The sequence below is a fragment of the Carassius auratus genome, chromosome 14, assembly GCF_003368295.1.
Source record: "Carassius auratus strain Wakin chromosome 14, ASM336829v1, whole genome shotgun sequence".
In the NCBI taxonomy this organism is placed as follows: domain Eukaryota; kingdom Metazoa; phylum Chordata; class Actinopteri; order Cypriniformes; family Cyprinidae; genus Carassius; species Carassius auratus.
In genome coordinates, this window is record NC_039256.1 from 25,580,827 (window position 1) to 25,605,013 (window position 24,187).

Sequence of the window (24,187 nt, forward strand, 5' to 3'; positions counted from 1 at the left end):
AGCTCTCAGTATTAGATTTCCACTTGCTATACTAGTGTGTACCTAGGTTTTGGTCAACAACAGCCTAGAACAAATCCCATAATAGTGGGCGAAACTTAATTAGGTGGTTTCCTGCCTCTTGACAGTAAACGGCTGAGGTGAGGAAAACTGTATGAGGCATAACACATAATGAAGCCAAATCTCTTAAGCTGAAAGTTGTGTTGACATTCGCTTCCAGAAGTAGGCAATTCCCCTGACAATTCTGCACAATATTGCTGCTCATAATTATTGGCGGAAGTGACATAAAACAAGAATTTGGTTGTCCCACACAGTCAGCACTTTAGGGTCACATTACGGCTCTCTGCTAAACCTACAAGGCATATGACTATCATGGTTCCTATAAAACAATAATTAGAAGTTGGTCCCAGAGTAACGTCATTCAGATAGGTTTTATGAATCTGTGCTTAAAATAATTTCGACATAAATCCTGCAGGAGCCATTTCATACACATTCCCTAAACTGATTTGTTTGAAAAGGACGCAAACTAATTTTGATCAAATTTAGTAGTGGATCCCATGCTGCTAGGTGTGCTACTCATGTGTAACAAAAAGGAAATGGATTGTGTTGGCTTCATTTAGTGTAATGGACAATCTGCAATGGAGTGCACTGGAGAAAAACACCAGAATATTGAAGCCTGGATTAGGCAATTTGATCCAATGAGCCTGTGCTGTGTGCATCTTTATATGTTAGGGCCCAGAGGAATTCAAACTTTCTCAAGAATTTTGCATTGGCTATTGTCTAAGAGACAGTGGTTCCCAACCCTGTTCCTGGAAGCACCCAAACACTGCACATTTTGCATGCCTTCCTAATCAAACACACCTGAATCAGGTCATCAGCTCGTTAGCAGCGACTCCAAGACCAGTGCTGCATCCGAAAACTTAGTCAGGTGACTTGTTGTCTAATCAGGCAATGACTTTGCAGGCAGCTTTTTTGCACGAAGGCACCAGTAAAGGTTTAATGATCTACAGCAAAATATAGAGAGCTTTGGTGATAACTAAGTGGATATTTCATTACTGCAATATTCATTTCTCGCTAGAAATTACATACAAAGTGGAAAACGTTGTTCAGAAACATACATTTACACACAAACTGACCACTGACCGCAACTTTCAGATGCCATCTTTATATTTTGGCTTAACTGTCAAAGAATGGAACGCATGGGATTGTGGGATATCAAAGGCAGCATAGGATACATCTATGCTGCCTTCAAAAACCAGCCAGATGAAGGCATCTTAGGAGACAGGAAATTAACTCAACATTGATTTTGGATGTGCCTGATGCCTTCCTACCTTGGAATGCGACCTCCGAAGGCAGCATTTTTCAGTTTTCGGATGCAGCCCAGAAATGGGTGTGTCTGACAATGGAGACATGGGAAATATGCAGTGATAGGGGTGCCTCCAGGAACAAGGACCAATAATCATTTAGACCAAAAATTATTTAGTAGTTATTTAGTATAGACTAATTGCAGTTTAAAAAAACTCTACCCTACAAGAAAATATAATAAGAAAACCCACCACCACTCTTGCAACACCACAGTAACAAGCAGTTATATCTAATTACCACAAGAGCAAAAGATCATTCAGTCCTTACAAAAAGTAGATTGTAAAAGGCCACACTATTATAGTGCAGTAATCATGCCGTACAAGAAGGTCATTTCTGCTCACTCCATGATGCTTTGGAGGACTGCAAGCAGGATCATGTATTGATCACAATATTAAAATTGATTTTCTCAAAATACACTAAAGCTCACTCACCTCAGCCTTGTAACTCCTCAGTGAAGGACTTGCTATGAGATCATTGTTAATAATGTTGGAGAGCAATAAAAAACAAACCATTATTGGAAACCATTTTCAAAGCAACCCAACACTAAGATTATAATTAAGACCATAATTTCTCAAGTTGCACATTTGACAGGCATCTTCATAAAGGAGAGGAGCACTAAGGAGGGGGGTGATGTTGCAACCATCTTCCAATTTTAGTTTGGTACAACCAGCTCCATCCAGACTAATGGCTTAGCAGGCAGTGAAATATTACATATTCACAAAGAACAGGAAAGGCCTGTGAAAAGGTATTTAGGGAATTTCCAGTGCTTTCAACCCTTAAATAAAATAAATAATCAATTTCATCTGCTAAAGCAAGGGCAAGCTGTTTTATCAAAAGGTCCTGATAAGTCAGATCTTACAAAATATAATAAAACAGCACTGGGAGCCTCCCACCAACACCTCCCTTACTCCATTCCATTTTTAACCATTATTTCATAACCTGTCTATACATAAGCCAGAGGTGACAACCCGTTCAATTAAATGGCACTGTGGCAAAACAGAAAGTGATGGATAGGCATTTGTGCACTAGGAAGAAAATGAGTGGGCTGTGGGCCTCTACAATCCATCCTTTGAAAACACAGCTGAGTTGGACAGTTCCTTCAATGCAATGAAACAAACATCAAAAAATTGGAGAATTTATCTCTGCTGTGAACCCGGATGCTGCCAAACTACTGAAACCAGTTTTGATACCAGACCCAGTGACTGGTCCATCCATCAAGAAGCCCAAGAAAAACTGAACTCTGACATTTTAAGGCCTTTACACCATTGCTTTGATAGAAACTGTGAGTGATAAATTGTTTTTACCATGCCTGCCCTCCTTGGAACAACATTTAGGTTGATATTACAGTTAACCAAACTCTTGACATTTGGAAAAAAGGTCAGACTTTGTTTCCCCAAAACAGTAAATTTTCAGGCATAGACAGCAGAGAAATACAGAATGACATATCAAAGTAGTGCCAGATTATGGAGTGTTTGATAAATTGTTCACAGATGCTCTGCCAAGTGCGTTTTGCAAGAGATTTTTATTTGATAGAAAAAGTAGATCTGGATACATTGAATCAATTCAGGGAAATTGATAGCTGGGAAATGAATTAGCAAATATGAAGCATGTTCAGCAAACACTCTTACTGCTATTGCTGTCCAACGCACTCAACAAAAGCACAAGATTTATACCAGGAGGTGTAAAGCCTTCTTATTCAAGCAATCCTATAATATCATTGCAAATCCCGCTGTGTGACATGGATCTTATAAACTTGGATACAACATGTATGCAGACTATACAATGATGACACAACTCGCAGGCTCCGTCACAAGTTACTTAAAAGAGTTTGAGGTAAGCAGTTTTAAGTTGATCAACACACCATTTCATGTCCCATTTTTACTGTCAGTAAATGTGGGTCGTAGAAGCAAACACACTGTGCGATGATCATGCTGGATTTCTGAAACTGTCAGAAAATAATCATAGACTCTCTTTGGTTGCAAGATTATAACAACGGCCGTCTTTGAACCTCACTCACTGTACGACATAGGAGCACCAATTAGGAGCCACAATCCCAGAAATTGCCACGATTGTTTCACAATGCCAGTCTTTTGTCTAGGACAGCCGGAAATAGTGCAGTGTGTAGAAGACTTAATGAATCGGAGAATGAAGAGCATTCCAATCTATATTTCTTCCTAACACCCATGCCTGACATAAAATGCAGTAGCCTACCTAAAAAAAAAATGGTGTTGTGACAAGGAGTAAGTTGTAGCATCACCAGTTCAACCAATTAGAAATGAACTACAGGAATGATGCCAAAATCATACTTAATCTACACCCTAAGTACAATGTCATGCCTTTCTAAGAATTTTGTTATCATGTTCATGGATGTTAAATGACAAAACTAGCATCAACCAAATAAAAAAATATATATATATATAAAAACTAACGTGGTGGGAAGGGTCGTAACCACTTATCTATATATATAACTCTATATTATAGATCAGTGGTCGTAACACTTCATCTGGCCCCACATAGTAATTTGGGGGTGGTTAGTAATACATTTTTAGAACAAATAAATGTTTTTTCCACAATAAAATCCAAAATAAAATCCATACCCAAAATGTTTTCTATTAGCGTCACTACAATTCAACACACAAGGACACGTTGACATTAATTTACACAGTTTAAAGACAACTAAAAGAAACTAAATGCATTACACTCCTTGGTCTTCTTGAGCATTTAAGTTTCTCCTTGTATGTACCATACAAAACACAGTTAACATCAGATTAAGCGCCAAGAAATAAAGCCAACAAAATCATACATACGCTTATGATTGTTTTGACTGGAGCGTACGTGTGACGTCACTGATCGAGGCGCGTGCATGTTTGCACCTGACTGACGCTGTGAACACGGAAGTGAAACAACTTGTTGCTCTAGAGTCAGTCATTCATCGGCACAAACATGAGTGTCTTAAATATAGTTTTAATCGGGCTTGCGTCTTTATTAGTTCCAGCTCCGGCGCTGGATAACGGGCTGGCTTTAACTCCCACCATGGGCTGGCTGCACTGGGAGAGATTCATGTGCAACACCGACTGTGACGCGGATCCGCAGAACTGTATTAGGTGAGAGCGTGACCTGATGACTGTCAAAGTTTTACTAAATAAATTATAATGGATAAATTAAATAATATTAGGAGTAAGTTCAGTTTTGGATGCTTATCATCGAAAAGTGTCATAGTAACACCATATTTTTGACAGAATGTTTTTCTAATTTATGATCTATATATGAATATGGTAATCTTTCTGTATCATTCATGTTAGGCTAACATGGTATGGAAAACTAATAAAAAGAGCAGAATTAGTACAGAATTAGTAGATAAATAGGTAGTACTCCAAACTCAAAAAGGTTTATATAGTTACAAAAACTGATATTGTCATGGATACAGTGATAGAATTAGGCATACATGTTGACTAAGAGAATGAGGAAGAAGAAAATGATATACCTGAATACTTATGTCACATGGGTGACTGCTACAGCATGTGATGAAAGATCTCATCATAGATATCTTCTCATCCTGTGCACAAAGGGGGAAGGACAAGGGTGTTTATGGGTCTCATATGGTACTGTTTAAAACAGATGCTGTTTTTCACACTTTCAAACTCTGAGAACCCATCCCGTACAGTGTGCAGATGTTTGGCCATGATGCCTTGTTCCTCATGCTCTTGTGTGTCTTTGCAGAGAGGAACTGTTCATGGAGATGGCAGATGTGATGGTGAAAGAAGGATGGAAGGATGCTGGATATGAGTTTGTGTGCATTGATGATTGCTGGCCCTTGCACGAGAGGGACGCCCAGGGGCGTCTGCAGGCTGACCCCAAGAGGTTTCCCAGTGGAATCAAAAAACTAGCAGATTATGTAGGTATCTATTGGTCTCATGAAAGGCTAGAAGAGAATACATGCATCTGGCTCACATGCGGCATTGCCTAGAATTGAAAGGATGCTTCTCCAAAACAATTCTGTCAAATCAATTCTGCCCTTATCTCACGTTGTACACCTTATGATATTAAGCGGGAAATAAAATATTTTTAATGTAGTCCTCACACAAAGCTATAATGGATATTCTGCTAATTATTTGGTAAATATTTTAAATGGTCATCTAGTTAATTATTCTAATAATTTAATTTTATCAAAACTAATTTAATAAATATATACAAAAAAAAACATAAATAGATTAATTATGAAGGAGTAATTTTATATCATAATCATTGTGTACTATTTTATATAATCACTTTGTTCAATACCTCAAGGAAAAAAAAAACATTATGTACAGTACATTCAAAATTTGATCCAATTAACGAAAGTGTCTTCATGTCCACATAAATGTAATTTCAAAGATGAATTATCACACGCTTAACTTTTCACGCAATAACAATACTGAGAAATGATCTTTTGTTGTCATTTAGCAAACTGCCATAGCTTGGCTGCTCCAAATTGTTTTGTCAGTTATATATCGCCCCCTACTGTTGTCTGACTGATATCACAATAAAACGACATTCTGACCTCATGTTAGATAATTTGCAATGAATATTAATGCTTTATTGTGTTCTAAGGTCCATGCCAAAGGTCTGAAGCTGGGGATATATGCAGATGTTGGCACAAAGACATGTGCAGGCTACCCTGGGACTTTGGGCTACTATGACATTGATGCTAAAACCTTTGCAGACTGGGGTGTGGATCTGTTAAAATTCGACGGATGCTTCATGCCTGACTGGCATCAGCTAGGAGAAGGTAGGTTGATTTGCAAGTCTGAGCAGTATGCTGATAAATTTCAGTTTTGCTAAGAAATGTTTTACAGTGTTTTGATGTTTCCCAGGTTATATGAACATGTCGAGAGCTCTAAACCAGACAGGCAGAAGTATTGTTTACTCCTGTGAATGGCCATTATATGAGTGGCAACACCAACAGGTGAGACACATAGAGATTTTTTAATTAAAGGTGCATCAAGTTATGTTTCACTTTTGCATCATTGCTATCTTAAAGGGATAGTTCATCTAAAAATGAAAAAAACTATTGTTTACTCAGCCTTATGTTTGTCAAAACCTGTATGACTTTTTTCTGCTAAAAAGAAAAAAGTCATTGATTTTGTCATTGATTTTGTCTTTTTCTTCTCCTTTCTTTTCATTTCCCTTTTTTTTAAATTTCTGTTAATAATACTCTGCATCAAAACATTGACACTTAAAGACAACAAATATATTTTGAAGAATGTTTGTAACCTGACAATGACCTGCATTGTAGTTTGGTCAATACAATGGAAGTCATTGGGAACTGCTGTTGTTTAGTTACCAACATTCTTTGAAATATCTTTTTTGGTGTTCAGTAGAAGACAGAAAGTCATACGGTTTTGAAATGACATGAGGGTGAGTAAATAATGACAGAATATTCATGTTTGGGTGTACTATACTTTGAAATCGAATTCTTTATAAGATCTTCTTAAAAAGTGAAAAAAGTGAAGTGAAAGTGGCGTGACATTCAGCCAAGTATGGTGACCCATACTCAGAATTCGTGCTCTGCATTTAACCCATCCGAAGTGCACACACACAGAGCAGTGAACACACACACACACACACAGTGAGCACACACCCGGAGCAGTGGGCAGCCATTTATGCTGCGGTGCCCGGGGAGCAGTTGGGGGTTCGATGCCTTGCTCAAGGGCACCTAAGTCGTGGTATTGAAGGTGGAGAGAGAACTGTACATGCACTCCCCCCACCCACAATTCCTGCCGGCCCGAGACTCGAACTTACAACCCTTCGGTTGCGAGTCCAACTCTCTAACCATTAGGCCACGTGAAATTGTTCTGTGTATCTTATATTCCAGCCTGACTATGATGCAATTCGCAAGACCTGTAACCACTGGCGTAACTATGGAGATGTATATGACCAGTGGACCAGTGTGAAGAGCATCCTGGACTGGACAGCTGATAAGCAGAAGATCTTGGTCCCTGTGGCAGGACCAGGTGGATGGAATGACCCTGATATGGTATGAAACATCTCATCTGATTATTTTACACTGAAATCACAAGTTCACACTGGGTCTTTTAAAATAAGCTTAATGTGAAATTATTATCATATCTTATTTGTGGTTATGACGTCTCAAGCTGGTCATAGGGAACTTCGGCCTGAGCCACGATCAGCAGCAGACTCAGATGGCCTTGTGGGCTATCATGGCTGCTCCACTTCTGATGTCCAACGACCTGCGAAACATTTGTCCCAAAGCCAAAGAACTTCTGCAGAACAAACAGATCATTGCCATCAACCAGGACCCTCTGGGCAAGCAGGGCCATCTTACATTAAAAGTAAAGTATCTTAGCCCACTTTAGTGTCAAATGACGGTCTTAACCTATCCTTTGTTTCATTACGGTATCTGTCAGTGAGCTGGAATACATTTGTTCACAGGGTGACAGTTTTGAGGTGTGGGAGCGACCCTTGTCAGGCAACAGGCTGGCCGTGGCAGTGATGAATAGACAGGAGATCGGCGGTCCACGCAGATTCATCATTTCCTTAGCGACGGTGCCTAGTTGGCAGCTCTGTGATCCGAAGTGCAACGTAACACAGATCCTGCCTGTGTACCGGGAAATAGGTGTCCAGAATCTCATTTCAGAGGTGATGGTCCGAGTCAATCCCACAGGCACAACACTTCTCACTGTCACCCCTATCAAAAGCAATCCTCATGACACCCTGTGACATGACTTGGAAAGCAAAACTTTCCAAAGAAATGGGAAATGTATTATTGCACTAATGCAATCGAGTTAAACTTCCTGATGTTCCCCCTTTTGAATATTGCTGTAGAATCTATTTAAAAAGTGCACACTAAGGAATCAAAATTCAGTTGTAGTAATCTGTCATCTTACTGTGCATAAAACATTCTCAAAGCACTTTAACTCTAAGAAATGTTGAGTTTATCCTTTATACACACCTGTTTTACCTATGTTTTCAGTTTTCTACTGATGTACTGTACTACAAAACCTTATCATATTCATGGATAATCTGTTCCACTTCACAGTGAAGACTTACAGTGTGTTTAAAGGTTTCATTGCCAATTAACTTCTTATTTTAACATACATAAAGACCCTCAGGGATTTTAGAGATCATTTGTCTTGTTCTGTAATGAATACCTAAATTCAATAAAAGCGTTTCTGTAAGTTTCAGTGTTACTTTTTGCATCACTATAAAGCGATGGGCACTTTAAGTTCAGTATATGAATCAATATGCTGGTGAAGCTTTATTTCATATATCTCTTTAGTCTCTTTCTCGTGTTCTTACAACTCTTTTCAGATTGGCCTAAACCAAAAGTTGGCCAACAACAATATTTTTTTTTTGTACAAGTAAATGTCAAATTACAATAAATTATGTATTGTGTTGGAAACCGCATGTTAATTGTCATACAAATTCATACAGTACAAAACATGTAATCATAACATTTCTATAAATAGCCCAATGACTTAAAAAAAAGAGTTTAACAAAGTCATAAACATAACAAATATGAATTCCCCATGACATATACAAAAGGTAACATTTTTTTACAAATAAAAGTCATTGCTATAGTTCGTGAGTACATTGTCATAGCGCCACCATGTGTTTTGGAGGCACATGACTCGTTTTCATAGTGGGTCAGTGGGTTCATTTTTGTCACCCACACCATGTATGAATTGCAGCATCTGGTGGTTTTTATGATTTTGATTGAATTGCAGCATCATTTTACATATTTAACGTAGTTATTGACGTGAGAGCATGAATATAATGCTCAAAAAAATCAACCCTTTGACTAGGTAAATTATTTGATCTTACTGGTAACAACACAGATCACATCCAAACTATACACATTTTATTTATCATTTTGTAGGTTTAAATGGTGCTATAACAACTGAGAAACCATCTGTAATGGTCATATCAAAGGAGTCAAGCAGGCTTTGGAATGAATTATTTGAATCAACCACATTCAGCCTTCTCAAACAGTTTATCAAAGGAGCATACCGGTCACTTGCATGCAGTGTATGTGAGTATTAACAGAGTATTAACAAGAAACTATTAGCAGTAGCCCTGCATGAGCGACAGTATGAAAATGAGCAGGAAGCAAAAGGGGAACTGAGTAACAAGAGTCCTGTGGCTGGGTGGAGTCTTGTCCACTGTTGATCACATTCACTGTCCAGTTTTATAGCCTGCACTCAGTCTGACTGGTTTCATCCCGGTGCCAGATCACAGTGGAAAAAACGGAGCTCAGGTAAGATTTCATAGATTTCTTTAATAACTTAAGACTGGAGTTCCTCTGTCAAGCACTAAGATTGCGTAACTGCCATTAGCTGTGACGTAGAGTAATGCTGTTACTTGATAGATATAAAGTGACTAGCCAAAGCAAACAATTCCAGTTAATTAACAGATAGCAACATGCTATATAGAGATTTTAACAATGTAACAGAGACACACCCAATGATAGTCTCTTAAAATGTCTTAACTGATCCATTTAAGATCTTGTCTCTAGTCTGTACAAATTCTATTTGGCCAGTTTTACTGTTTAGCCATGCTGCTTCATGATCATAAAAGTAAATCAACGTGCCTACATTTTTAATTCAATTTTATTATATTTTGCAGTAATATTTACAGGAACACCACAGGATACACAACAATATATTAATAATAACATAAAATATATATGTATAAAAATAAGAATGCATAACTAAAATAAGAAAATGACTTACTACAATGACATTCCACTTTATCTGCTTGTTAATACATTGTATACAACTCAACATAGTTATACTGAATTAGATGGATCCTGCAAACATATCTGGCTTATAGAAGGGAGAAATAAGTGGCTTGTCTTGGGAAACAGTTTACCTCATAGAATAAGAGATTATATGTATTAATATGAAATGAGTTTACAGAGATTATTTGCACATGAAAATAGTCTACTCCACTGGTTAGTCTACTTCACACTTTACTTTTACTGTGTTACTCAATAATGTCAATGCATTTTGTAAAAACAGATCCGCAGACAATACCACAGCATTTTGAAAACAGTATTGTAGGGTTGATAGTATTATTAATGAGCGTCATTTGCATATGAAGAGTTCATTTGCAAAAACAGATAACTCCGTTTTTAATAAAAATCATGTTTTTTCATTGTGCATTCCTATTAATCTCAATCAACCTGCAGTTGGGTTATTTTGGTTAGGTAAAAAAAAAAAAACTAAACAATACAGCTAATTAAACCATGTTTTTTTTTTATTTATAGTTCTTCATGTAGTAGATTCTTTTATCCAAAGTGACTGTGAATAAATAAATGATCACGAAAAGTACAATAAGGTTGTTTTTATTTTAGAGACACATGCTGCATTCTTTCAGCCAGTGTTCCGGTGTTTTAGCAAAGCAGCCTAGAAGATATAGAGGGAAAGTTTAGGAATCTTGACACTATTTATCAATAATTATTCTAATAATTTAGGGAATTGTCCTCTTCAGTGTTTATGGTGTTTGTATAATCATATAAACATTTAAACAAATGTCCATACACCTATACACCTTTGTGGACATTACGTTTGTAAGGCAAAAGAAAGATACAATCAGAAAAAAAGTGCTTTGCATTTCTGCCTTACACAATAGAAAGAGTACATTTTGGTGGATATCATGCAAAATTAAATTCCATTGATTAGCATTTACTGTGAGATCGTCATATCATCATCATCTGTCACATTTAGTAGGCCTTGTCCTTGTTTTTTTTTTTGTTTTGTTTTTTTTGCTAAAGTTTAAATTATTATTATAGATTTTCTTTTGTCAAACCTCTTCAGTAGGGTACAATTGAAAACACCAATCATAACGCTGCTTATGTAATACTGCAATATATATTTGCACTTTTGCATTTGAGTTTAAATTAGCCAAATGAATAAGCAAAATACGTTTCACTGGTATGGAACCACAGCGGTGTAGATAAATTGTGGTCTCATGTGGCAGACTATCATTTGCCCAGTTCCCTCCTTCCGAACATGAGTGATACTCACATACTTATCATTCAGGAACCTTACAGACACAGGTCACTCTAGAAGGTTCCTGTTGCTCAATATCACTCTCAAAGAACACAGAAGAGTCAAATAAGCAACTTTTCTAAAACATTTTACTATCTGGCCTATAAAGGCCCACCTGCACTGCCACCTAGTAACATAGGAAGTTCTGGTCTTCATTAAGGCAGTATTTAGTAAATCAACAAACTATTATTGGTTACATTTGTGTGACATCTGCCTGAGAGAAAAAAAAAAAAAACCCTGATGTGAAACAGAGACAAGCTTAACAGTTATTATCTGACTCGTACTGCTTACTGATGCCGATACGAACTGTTTCCCCTTCCTCTGTATCACAGAGCAACATTGATGCAACTTCCCTGTGTCAAGTCTTATAAGTCATTGCCCTTTGAAAAAGCTGTCGAGCTTTACATGTGCGCTGCAGTCCTGAACTGTCAAACCAACACCAAATCCACTTACCACTTATCACACTTATATCATCCAGATGTGCATTTAATACAGGACTGGATGGTTATAGTCAAAGAATAGAGAGTGTCAACTCAAACATAAAGTGTCAGTAATGTTCATATTTGCCACAGTTTTCACCTCAAAGTTTTTGTGACAAGCTTTTGAAGGTGTTAAAAGGCGGTGTTGGTGGCAGAAGAAGAAACCAGGAAATGCTTGCATGGTGTTTAAAATAAGCAGTTAAGTTTCTCTACCACAGAACACAGACGACTCAGCGTTTAACGATTACATGAGAGAAGCTTAGTGCGGAGGCACTGAAAGTAATGAGGAACAGAACTAACTGAGATGATGTTTTAAAGGACACTGAGATACAGGTAAATTTAGCCAATGCTAGAGTAAATCTTAATGCAAAAATACAAAAAAGGTATTTGTATATTAAGAAGATATAAAAGCAGACTGCCTAGTAGGCTAATCTTTACAGCTTCATGTAAATATGTGAAGTTGCATTAGCTTAGAGATTGTAGAGCAAAATGAAATGTTTGTGAACGTGTTCATTAAATGATTAACAAATGCTTTTTTTCCTCATCACATTTTTTCTCATCCAGTAAGGCCATTAGGATGTTGTTTAATGTTGAGATGTTTGTCCAAAAATAATGTGAGGTTTTGTTTTGTATTAAAGAGCTCATTTGCAAAAACAGAGAACGCAATTAAAAAAAATGTATTTTCATTTTTTATTGTGGATTTCAATTAATCTCAATCAAACTGCATATTAGGTTAAAAAACAATTTACAGAATAAAACATGATTTTTTTTTTAATTGTTAAAAACTGAATTATCTGTTTTTGCAAATAAACTCTTTGTATATATTTTAACATACAATATCAATGCTGAATAAACATTGTGTTCATAGGACCTCTTGCTGTTGCATTAAACTAATACGCAGGCCTTTTGGGGAGAAGGATGTGAACGTTCAGTTTTGGTTTGTAGATAGTGAAGATACATGGTGAGATGCAGATATGCAGTGAAAAAGAAGAGAGGTTGTGGGTTTATGGCTTAGAACAGACCAGGAAGAAGTGTTCAAAGGAAACAGATGATCTACAGGAGGAAATATTGGCAACAAAGGATGTCATTGACACTGACAGGAGGACCCATGCAAACCATTCCTAATTGGGCACAGCCACCAGGATCCACCTTCAGTATAAGACCAGAACAGTCCCGTTGGAAAACTAGAACGTAGCATGAGATTTTAACATTGGGATACAGAGTGGTTTAACTGCCGGGGACATAAAAGCATTAAAAGTTCCCTACAGCATTCTTTAGAAACATAGGAAACCCATATTTAAAATACCAGTATAACCAATATAGAGTTACCAATATAATCAATATAGAGTTACCCATCAATCAAATTTAACTAACAAAATTAAACATAACAGTTTGTCTGTTTTCCCCCAAGTTCACATCAGTTCTCAACATGCCGGACATCATTCTTGAAGAGATTTTTATAAAACGGTCACAGCAGAAAAAGAAGACCTCACCTTTAAACTTCAAAGAAAGGCTGTTTGTACTCACTCAGGATAAGATATCCTACTACGACTATGACGCAGAAAAAGCGGTATCTATGAATTTCTGAATTTTCATTTTATGAGCATAACCGTATGTTTGGAAAATAATTCTGATTTGATTTTGATGTAGGCATTTATTAAAGTCAACATGAATTGGATATTCCATCTGTTTTCTAAATGCATCTAATTGATCTTATTCTAAACAATTAGTCTGCCATGTGTTTATTTTTTTTTTATTTTTTGCTTTTAATTTTCAATCGAAATGTCAGAATTCATTCTTCTGGTGAAAATGACAGACTTTTTTTCTGTAATCATTTCATCTACTTAAACCCTGTCCTTACGTTTTTACATATGTACATCACAATATGAAGAAAAGATCTGTTGCTAGTTCTGTTACATCATTACTTGATTATTTTTAAATCACTGTTACAAGTTCCAGTATTTTTGTGCTTTTTATGTTATTTTTTAAATAACATAATCCTCTTCTTCTGACTCTTTAGAAGAGGAAAGGCCTGAAAGGTTATGTGGACATTGAAAAGATCAAATGTGTGGAGGTGGTTTTACCAGAAGACAGCGCACCTCCTGACCGACTCTATCCATTTCAGGTGAGTCTCAGCAAAGAATAATACATTAAAAATCATACTTGTCACAACTTCAGTGGGAACACAACACAAATATTTAATGCATTCTTTGTGTACAGTATTTACAGTAATCTTGTTGCTTCCACTTCCCTCATTAATATATTTTACATCACCATGTCTTAGTTTTCAAGTTGAGCTGAAGTGATTTTTAAGTGAAGTCTGTGTCACTGTATCTAATGTAATTAAAGTTCCATCATTAGCTGTTCCGATTTGATTCGCTTTTATTTGACTCTTGGTTCGATTATCAATTTTTCTTAAAAATGTTGACTACATTCAGTGAATATAGTTTTAATATAATAGCTATTGATATTTAAAAAAAATAATTATCAGTAAACATCAGTTTACAAATGGTGAATTTATAAAAAGAAATTAAGAGCCACAGGTCTGTATTTTAAACCTTTTCTCTTTTTGTCTTTTTTTTGTATAGGGTCCTTTTTTAAACAATAATATGGCCATATACAATGTTCTTCTTAATTTTTTCTGATAATCAGATGAAGGCATAAAACAATTTAACTTTTCCTACTCAAATGAAAAACTTTTTTTTTTTTTTGGCAAACAAAGTGCTGCAAAATATATCCATATTTTTAGATATAAAAATATGTATTAATATTTATTATTAGAAATAGTAGTAGCATTGTTGTTACATTGAGTCTTAAGACTGCTAAATAATAATATAGTTTCTTCATGTTAAACTAAACTTTTATTTTGACGGGTTGCCATGAATAACTTGCAGCTGCTGTGTATGTAATATGACGTTAGTTTTGTCAAATTAAATGGTGAAATGCTAATGAAGTGACTCTCAGAGCAGCTGGAGATGTATTCATATCAACATAGTGAGATGACAGAGGCTGAAAACACCACAAGCATGGTCTGCACTTGTGTAAACAAAATGGCACCTTTATGCATGATGTCAAATGCGTCCGTAGATAATAAGTATTACAGTAGGATTTTACCTGAGCATTGCAAATCATCCATATTGGCTTGTTCTTGGTTCTTGTCAACAGTATTTCCGTCATGATTAGTATTGAATGAGTGACAGGCTTTCTGTTGTAACATTGCGCAAGGTAAATAAGAGGGTGACATTTAGTGGAGAAGACTAATGAAAAGATTCACATTAATCAGATCTTCTTTTAAATGTTTCTAGAAGTAACTACCTCAAAAGATAGATTCACTGCTTTTGAGAATCGATATCAAACCGACGTCATTAAAAAAAAAAGTATAGGCTAACATGATCACTCAGGCTAGTAGAAATGTGTCATTGGGCTGACAGAGTGCAAGAAGAAACACAGCTCAAGCTTTCAACCATGATAACAGGCTGAGAGTAATGGAGCAGAAGTGAAACCTTTCCTCTTCTAAAAATCAGTCTAAAATCAGAGGAACAACAAAACTCAACAGGTGCTGACATTGTAAAACTTTCAGGCATACAAGCTTTGTACATAGCTTTAGCAAATTAAGCACAAAAAAGTGCATTTTCTATTCTCAAGACAACTGTAAAAAAGAAAGGGTGCCAGGAAATGAACGTGTCAAACAGCTAAATTTTGTGGTTTTCAGTTTCTCAAGAGATTAACTCTTCATGATCATAGATCATGAGCTATATGTATTTATATATCTTTTTAAAACATAACTTGCGATGGTTATATGTACAAATAATTGGAAACCTTAAAAAATGTAAACTGAGTTCAATAAACTGTACAGTAAATGAAACTTCAAAAGAAAGAGGAAACATTTGGCAATAGTAGATTATTTTGAAATTGCAACAGTTGATTCATCTATCAGCCGAAGTCATATATAACTTTGTATTGTGATGCTTTTTTCTTCTCTCTCTCTCTCTCTCTCTCTCTCTCTCTCGTCAGATAATCTATGACGAAGGTCCTCTTTATGTATTTGCTAGGACCGATCAAATTCGAAAGCACTGGATAAATGAGTTAAAAAAAGGTCAGTATGTGTTTAAGTCATTATCACAAACTCTATTCAAATTAGCAAGCAACCTTTATGTGGGCTACATCATAGAAAAGATAAGAAGAAAAGTATGAGTGTTTCCTGTAATACAGCAAACAAGTCTTATGCAAAACCCTGTGTTGATTCAATGTAAATGACTTCCAATGTACCTGTCTTTAAGTGGTGCGATTCAACAAGGACCTCACACAGAAGTATCACCCGTGCTTCTGGGAGGATGGCATATGGAAGTGTTGCCAGCAAGAGATGAAGCAGGCAATGGGCTGCAGGGTGCTGGACACCAAAAATGGAGGTCTGTTAAAGTTATACATAAGTGTTGAAATTAAATTAGGTTTCATTCATTTCCATTCTCATGGCTTGATTTTTCTTAAATGTCGTACTAACATATAATTTCCCGCAATACTTAATATACAATACAATGCAAAACTTCTCAGCATGACCACTGTATTCTGATTCAAAATGAATAACTCTTACAAGCTGGCTATTCTTAGTGAATCAAAAACTTACAGCCAATCCAGTCTAATTTCCAAATGCATGCGTCTAGTGAGCCAAAATGACACTTATGTGTCGCTTCTTTTTAGCGACTCCAACAAAATGACACTACAATTTGCATACACTGTTAGACCTTACCAGGTTTTTTTACAGTAAAGTTGCTGTAATGACTCTTTAACAGTAACTAACTGACAACAGTGTTGCTAGTATTTTACTGTAACTGAACCATTATGGTGATTATATACTGTAAATAAAGAATTACAGTGAATAACTGGCAGGAGTGTTGGCAGTTATTTACTGTAATTACACGAAACCACTCAGTATAATACTGCATATAAATTTACTGTATATAATATTTGTGTAACACCAGAATGACAATATTTTTTATTTTATTTTTTAAAGAGAATGCATATAAAATTTTCATACAATAAATTTTATTAATTTGGGAAAAACAAATACGTGACATGAAATATATCACAAAATTAAACAAATCAGAACATATACTAAAATGAAAAAAAAAAAAACATAAAAACAACCACATTATCTATAGAATTGGCTAAATAACATCTTACAACATCAGTAAAACTTATAAACAAAATACAAGTATTCTTATTTCCTTAACAATATAATAACAGAAGTAAAATAAATAAACAACAACACTAGTGTATTTTAGTAACTTAATTAATCAAGCATATTTTCAATAAAAGCAAATTAATGAAATCAATATTTACAATGTTTTCTTCCTTTACAATATTACACACACACACACACACAATATGTAGTGACAAAATATAATACTCAGTCACCATTGACCCACATGTTGTTCCAAACCTGTAATAATTCAACAAAAATTTAATTACCAGTTTATGTCTTTATAATGAACGTCTTAAGAAATACTGCTTTTGCTTACTTAATTAGATGTTTTCTATTCAAATTCGGTAAGGCTCTGCAAAAATGTATGGACATGTGGATTCCCATTTTGAACCTTTCTTTTAACTGTAGACCCAGTTTTGCGGCTGAAAAAAGAAAAAAAAAGAAAAAAAAACTGTATTATGAGAACCAAGTACAACAACAAATACATATTGGCAAAAGAGATATTCCTTAAATAAAACCATGATTGGACATAATGATTTTTAACACTTACCTTTGAATAAGCTCAAGTGTGACACTGGCTGACTCCTGGTACTCAATATTAAAAAAAATAAAAGCAACCAAAAAACGGAGAGAGTGCTGCAGCAAAATCCAGCTTCTCTTCAATGCAATGTGTTTTGAGGAGAGGCTCAAATCTCAGCTAACCATATAGCATTCTGGAAACAAAGGAACTCCAAGAACAAATAATAATGATTTAACTTCACATAAAGTATTCTAGAAACCACGCTTATATTTGAACAGTTTACTTACTCCTTGTGTAAGGTTCCATTTTAAGGCTTAAAACGTGAAAACGTCAAAACTGGTTGACTAACAATGCACGCTAAAAAAGTAAACAAATGACTTGACAACCAGGCTGCCTTAAAGAGGCAACACCTTCACTTTTAGGATAAGGCAGTCAGCGCGTGTGTATGTGTGTGTTAATGCATATTGCATAAATCCTTGGTTTCTGCCTGAATATGTGTACACTTCACAATATAATGTGGCGTAATGCACTCGAGCAGTGTCGGAGGACAGTAATTTACTGATTAATGTTACAGTTGGTACCTGTAATGGGTACATAGAGTAATTTACTGTAATTTATTATTTGAGCTGCATAAATTCTTAAAGATGCACCTCATATTACAGTAAGTTATGACTACACCGATATGTAAAATGCAGCTAAAGATGCACTTTATGTGTTTAGGTATATGTAAAAAGTATGTTACCACGTTTTTGCTTTTTTAGTAGGCCTGTTGTTGTTTAATATGTACTTAAAGTGTCTTTTCAAAAAAAAAAAAAAAAAAAAAAAAAAAAACTTGATTTACTCACCCTCATGTCATTACAAAGCTGTATGACTTGGGTTTTGTGTTGTGTTTTTGTTTTTCTTTCTTTCTTGTGTATGTGTGTGTAAAATGATGCTTATCTGAAAGTGTAACAATTCAAACAGGTTTTCTGTAAGGGGTAGGTTTAGGGTTGGGTTATAGAAAATATCATTTGGCCAGTATAAAAGTAATAGAAGTCTATGGAAAGTCCCCATAATTCACAGAAACAAATGTGTGTGTGTCTGTGTGTGCTCTTCTGAAGAAATAAGGTCATAGAGGTTTTGAATGAGTATGACAGATTTCTTATTTTTGGATGAAATATCCTTTTAAGGCCAGTTATTGGGCTGCATTTATGCCTTTTAAATGTGTCATGAACTTAGAAACATTTGGACATGAAAGAGGTCATTGTGCTATAAAAACACCCAGTAAGTTTCAGAACTCAAAACTTGTGAGTGTAAAAACGGCTTATATTGAAGCCGGTCTGCAAAAAACAGCAGCTTGTGGAATGTACCACTATACGACAGAATAGTGTGGATTAACACTGCCTCCACAAAAGAAGATCAACTCACGCTTCTACATCGCTGAAGCGAATGCAGATCTACACAGAAACCAAATGATAAAGACGCTCCGAAGACAACAAGATGCTCTGCAGTGCCAAATTGTGGAAAATTGCATTGCCTTCCTTCTGATGCCATTATTAGGAAAGAGTGGACAAACTTTATTTGTAATGCACAATTGGTTGCAGGATTTTCAAAAAGACTGAAATTAAAAGACGATGCTGTGCTGAGTATATTGGATAATGTCGCATATATAGTTTTTATTACAAGGTCACTACTGCTCTGTCTGCTAAGTAGATAATTAAATATGAGTATTCATCACTGATCTATAATATAGATCAGTGGTATTTATGCATTTTAAACCTAAATTTCTGCAGCTTCCTTCTATGAATGGAATCATAGCCAATCATAGCAGTGGCCATATACTTCTAAGTCTACAATCTGCCACGATTCAAACTGATTTTTGATGAGGGGGGTTACAAAAAGGTTTATGTTTTTTAATGCAAAAATATTCATAACATAACAAGTGGACCTCAGAGAACAGTAAAAAAACTAAATAAAAAAAACAGTTTTTATGACCGCAGTTCATGACCCCTTTAAGAAAGTCTGTGTAAATGCACTTTTTAAATTGTCTAAATTTAAATTATTATCATAAATTTGCAATGGAATTGTCTTTCTTCCATTTATTTATTTTCTAAACATGCTGAAAGAATCATTAATGGGACAGCATTAATGATTCTTTATGATTTCCATCCATATTCAACAATTCACCTTTGCTTCATCATTTCATGTAAAGGCATAGTTCGCCCAGAAATGAAAATTCTTCATTTACTCACCTTTATGTCGTTCCAAACCTGTATGAGTTGCTTTCTTATGTTGAACCTAAAAGAAGATATTTTGTAAATTACTGGTAATCAAAATACTATGGGGAAAAAAATATATAATAATACTGTGGAAAGTCAAATGACAACCACCTACTGTTTGATTACCAGCAGTCTTCAATGAGGGTGAGTAAATGATGACATCATTTTTATTTTTGGGTGAACTGTCCTTTTAAGTATGGTGCAATATTAATCATCTGTATTTCTTCAATGCATGTCAATATATCTTTTACACTTCTTCAAAGGGTTTCTCAAAAGGGGTTCGAAGAATCGTGATTCCAGGAAGCCTCTCCCACCAACACCAGAGGAGGTCTGTTACCCATTTATCCAGTGACTGACAATGTATTCAACACATATCTTCAGATTTACACTTGAGAGCTGATCTATGCTACTTCCTTAGGAAAAGCCGCCCAGGCCTCTGCCCCCCCAGCCCCCCGTGTCCACCCCAGGCTTCAGTGTGGGCATGACTGTTGTAGCTGAATATGAATATTTACCTATGACTCCCCAGGACTTAGAGCTGAGAAAGGATGAGGAGTACACACTCTTAGAAATCAATGATCCCAATTGGTTTAAAGCTAGAGATACATATGGGTAAGAGACGATGATTAAGTTTATGACTAGTAATCATTGATCAAAAGAACAGATATATAGTATGAATCTGCTAGTGGAGAATGAATTTGATAAAAAAACACCTGTCAAATTATTTACATATCTGGGAAATTTTTTACAGGCTGTGGTAGTCAGGTGGAACTAGCTGTGCAATCAGGGCTGTGTTTTTTCAGATATGAAAAACTTAACTGATCTTCTCCACTGTTTACAGAAATGAAGGATACATCCCAAGTAACTACATCGCCCAGGCCTTAAATGGATTGGAGAAATATGAGTAAGTAAACATTCAAGAACATAGACAATTTCTGTCCATCAATGCTAGTTTGAAAAGGTGATTTTAAACCTTATGAACTCGGTCCAGCCACATTTGAACAGATTTTCTGTCTCCTAGTTGGTACTGCAAGAACATCAACCGTAGCCAAGCAGAGAATTTGCTCAAAACAGAAGTAAGTAGAGCTGTGGTGGCAAAAAATAAATAAATAAAAAATGGGTTGATTTATTATTCTCAGAAACAACAAATCTGTAATTAAACTCTATAAGGTGGCACTGCTGAGCTGAATTCACTCTATGTATTTGTTTAATTTATATTCTGAAATGTTGTCTTTAAAAAAAAAACAGAATAAAGATGGTGGTTTTTTGGTGAGAGACTCTGGCAAATTTACTGGAAAATACACTGTCTCTGTATTCACCAAGGCTGGCGGGTAAGTTCGATTAAGCTGCACATTTGTTTCACAGTTAACTTATCAAAATGAAAGTGGAAAACTGCCCCTATGAAAGAGAGATGTAAATCTCAATGCAAAACTCCTATCATAGGTCAGGTTTCCCACTGTGTAAATTGTCACGGGACTGTGCGGTTCATCTCTCAAGATTTTCTGTAAGACAAATTAAGAATTTGACTTGATTCCCAAGTAACTGTGAGAACTGTATTTCTTGTTTCTCTCCAGAGAGAATGTTGGCAGCTGCAGACACTACAACATATGCGTCACCGCAGAAGGCCAGTTCTATTTAGCAGAGAAGCACAACTTCAGCACTATCCCAGAACTTGTTAATTACCACCAGCATAATGCAGCAGGTAAATCTAACTTTAACTACACAATGACAAATGGTCGGTGTTAAAGTATTTAATCAATGCAAATATGTCTGTTTCAGGTCTGGTAAGCAGACTAAAATACATTGTGTCAAATCGAGCTCAGAGTGCTCCCTGCACTGCTGGTCTGGGTTATGGTAAGTTAATATTTGTTAGAGCATTGCACTGGGATTGATTCCTTGGGAATGCATTAACTGATAAAATACATAGCTTGAATGCAATGTAAGTTGTTTTGTGATAAACACATCTGCCAAATGCATAATTGTAAACATGTAAATTCTTGGCTGTATGGTTCTGACGGTTCTCACTATGGGTTTGATTAAAACTCTTCTCCTACTTTTCATCATCAGGAGGTTGGGAGATTGATCCCCGTCAGCTTACATTTATCAGAGAACTTGGCAACGGTCAATTTGGAGTGGTAAAGTATGGAAAATGGCAAGGCCGTCATGACGTGGCAATCAAAATGGTCAAAGAGGGCTCAATGTCAGAGGATGACTTCATTGAGGAAGCCAAGGTCATGATGTAAGTTTACACTGTTGTTAAACAACAAAAATGTTTTGCTGATCTTTTTCAACTTTATATTCACCAAAATATCCTGATAAAAATGGTTTCCACAAAATTGAGTGGCACAATTGTTTTCAAGACTGATAATGTGAAGAAATGTTTCTTGGGCTCCACATTATTACAATGATTCATATTAGAAAGACTTCTGCAGGATCGTGTGACACTGAAGACTGTAGTAATGCCTTGACACCACAGGAATACATTTTATTTTAAATGACATTAAAACAATAAAAAGTGAAATTGTAGTGATATTTCATAAAACTAGTCTGTTTTACAGTATTTTTTATCTGTTTTAACCATGTTTATGTATATAATCTTATCATTTTGTGCTGTATAACTCTAGGAAACTGTGTCACGAAAACCTGGTCCAGCTCTATGGCGTCTGCACAAAACAGCGACCCATCTACATAGTCACAGAATATCTTGCCAATGGATGTCTGCTGAATTACTTACAGGATGTTCTGCAGCACCCCTCAAGTATTTTGCTCCTTGAGATGTGTAAAGATGTCAGCGAGGGCATGTCCTACTTAGAGAACAATCAGTACATCCACAGAGACCTGGTTTGTGTGACACAATAATGTTCCTTTTCACCTGGATGACCCATTTTACCATTAAAATGTCTAAAATGATTTTTTCTTCTCATAGGCTGCCAGGAACTGTTTAGTAGACTCAAATGGAACCATTAAAGTGACTGATTTTGGATTGTCCAGGTAATTTTATGCATGGAACAGGACACAATTTTAGTGAAATTCTCCATACTGACTTTCTATATAAAAATTACTGCTTTTTTTACAGATATGTTCTGGATGATGAATACACCAGCTCAGCAGGTTCAAAGTTTCCAGTGCGCTGGTCGCCTCCTGAAGTCCTCCTTTACTGCAAGTTCAGCAGCAAGTCAGATATCTGGGCATTTGGTGCGAAACCACTTCATTTCCAGCAGAATAATGGTTAAAAAAAATCATGGTTTAATTTTCTCTTGTATTAATTTTCTGACAGGTGTTTTAATGTGGGAGGTGTACACTTTGGGGAGAATGCCATACGATCGGTGGAACAACACAGAGATAGTCGAGAAAATTACAGCAGGTCATCGGCTTTATCGCCCACAGTTGGCCAATGACAAAGTTTATTCCATTATGAACATTTGTTGGCATGAGGTACACGTTTATACTAAGTGAAAACATTTTGTGAATCAAAACAGTTTACAGATCATGCAATTTAAACATGACAAAAGTCAAGTAATTCAAGTAAATCTCTCTCTCTCTCTCTTTTTGTAGAGACCAGATGAGCGGCCCACATTCAGCGATCTTGTCACGATCATTAAGGATTTGCTTTTCAATATGTAATAAAATACACGTAACTATGAGCACCCTTGGACGTTAAGGATACAGTCCCTCATATGCAATCTTGTCTATGGAATATCAAAAATCATTATTTTTGTCAGTCTTGAATAACCTCCATAATTTCTTTAATCTAAGGAACCCAATAATGTGAATTCAGAGTTAGACACTTCTAAAAAGTAGACTGGAATGTGATTTCTCACGTAACGGTCTTTCCTTGCATTGTCCTCAAAGCTTTGGCACGTTATGAAGTTTCATATCTAAATCAAAAGCTACTCTTTAATATATATATATATATATATATATATATATATATATATATATATATATATATATATATATATATATATATATATATATATATATATATATATATATATATATATAATAACCAGCAGCAACAACAGTACAAATAAAAATTCATGACTGTAATGTATAAGTACATATAAATAATGACTGTGTATTGATTTTTTATTGATTTGGCTGTGTATTTGTATACAAAAAAAATGTATATAAATAAGTAAACTTTAGTAAAAGAAAGTACGATCTAGAATATATTTTCCAGTCTTGATGTGTAAATACTTTTTTTTCACATTCTCTTCTGTGGTTGAAATCTGATGGCTATTTAATTAAAGACTACACTTTGTCTTTATCATCTGGCTGTTTATTGAATAAAATGAGAACAGTTTCCAACATTC

At 35.6% G+C, this 24,187-nt stretch overlaps 2 protein-coding genes across 3 annotated transcripts; both read left to right on the forward strand.

The window, feature by feature from the left end:
* Positions 1–4,204: 4,204 nt before the first annotated feature.
* Positions 4,205–8,540, forward strand: gla (galactosidase, alpha). Its single transcript, XM_026280890.1, has 7 exons — positions 4,205–4,466; positions 5,083–5,257; positions 5,953–6,130; positions 6,216–6,307; positions 7,217–7,378; positions 7,497–7,694; positions 7,795–8,540. Exons 1-7 carry the CDS (start codon positions 4,306–4,308, stop codon positions 8,080–8,082), a joined length of 1,254 nt encoding a protein of 417 aa, XP_026136675.1. The 5' UTR covers positions 4,205–4,305; the 3' UTR covers positions 8,083–8,540.
* A 951-nt stretch (positions 8,541–9,491) lies between these two features.
* On the forward strand, positions 9,492–23,713 carry LOC113114126 (tyrosine-protein kinase BTK-like). Of its 2 annotated transcripts, XM_026280893.1 has the most exons (19): positions 9,514–9,619; positions 12,112–12,226; positions 13,305–13,463; positions 13,914–14,018; positions 15,908–15,989; positions 16,174–16,302; positions 20,138–20,202; positions 20,293–20,483; positions 20,713–20,775; positions 20,893–20,947; positions 21,120–21,202; positions 21,446–21,573; positions 21,651–21,725; positions 21,939–22,110; positions 22,496–22,712; positions 22,798–22,862; positions 22,948–23,066; positions 23,149–23,306; positions 23,427–23,713. In XM_026280893.1, exons 3-19 carry the CDS (start codon positions 13,323–13,325, stop codon positions 23,493–23,495), a joined length of 1,917 nt encoding a protein of 638 aa, XP_026136678.1. In that variant the 5' UTR covers positions 9,514–9,619; positions 12,112–12,226; positions 13,305–13,322; the 3' UTR covers positions 23,496–23,713. The 2 variants fall into 2 exon arrangements, with proteins under 2 accessions (XP_026136676.1, XP_026136678.1); XM_026280891.1 differs by lacking the exon at positions 12,112–12,226 and having other exon boundaries at positions 9,492–9,619.
* The last annotated feature ends 474 nt before the right edge of the window (positions 23,714–24,187 follow it).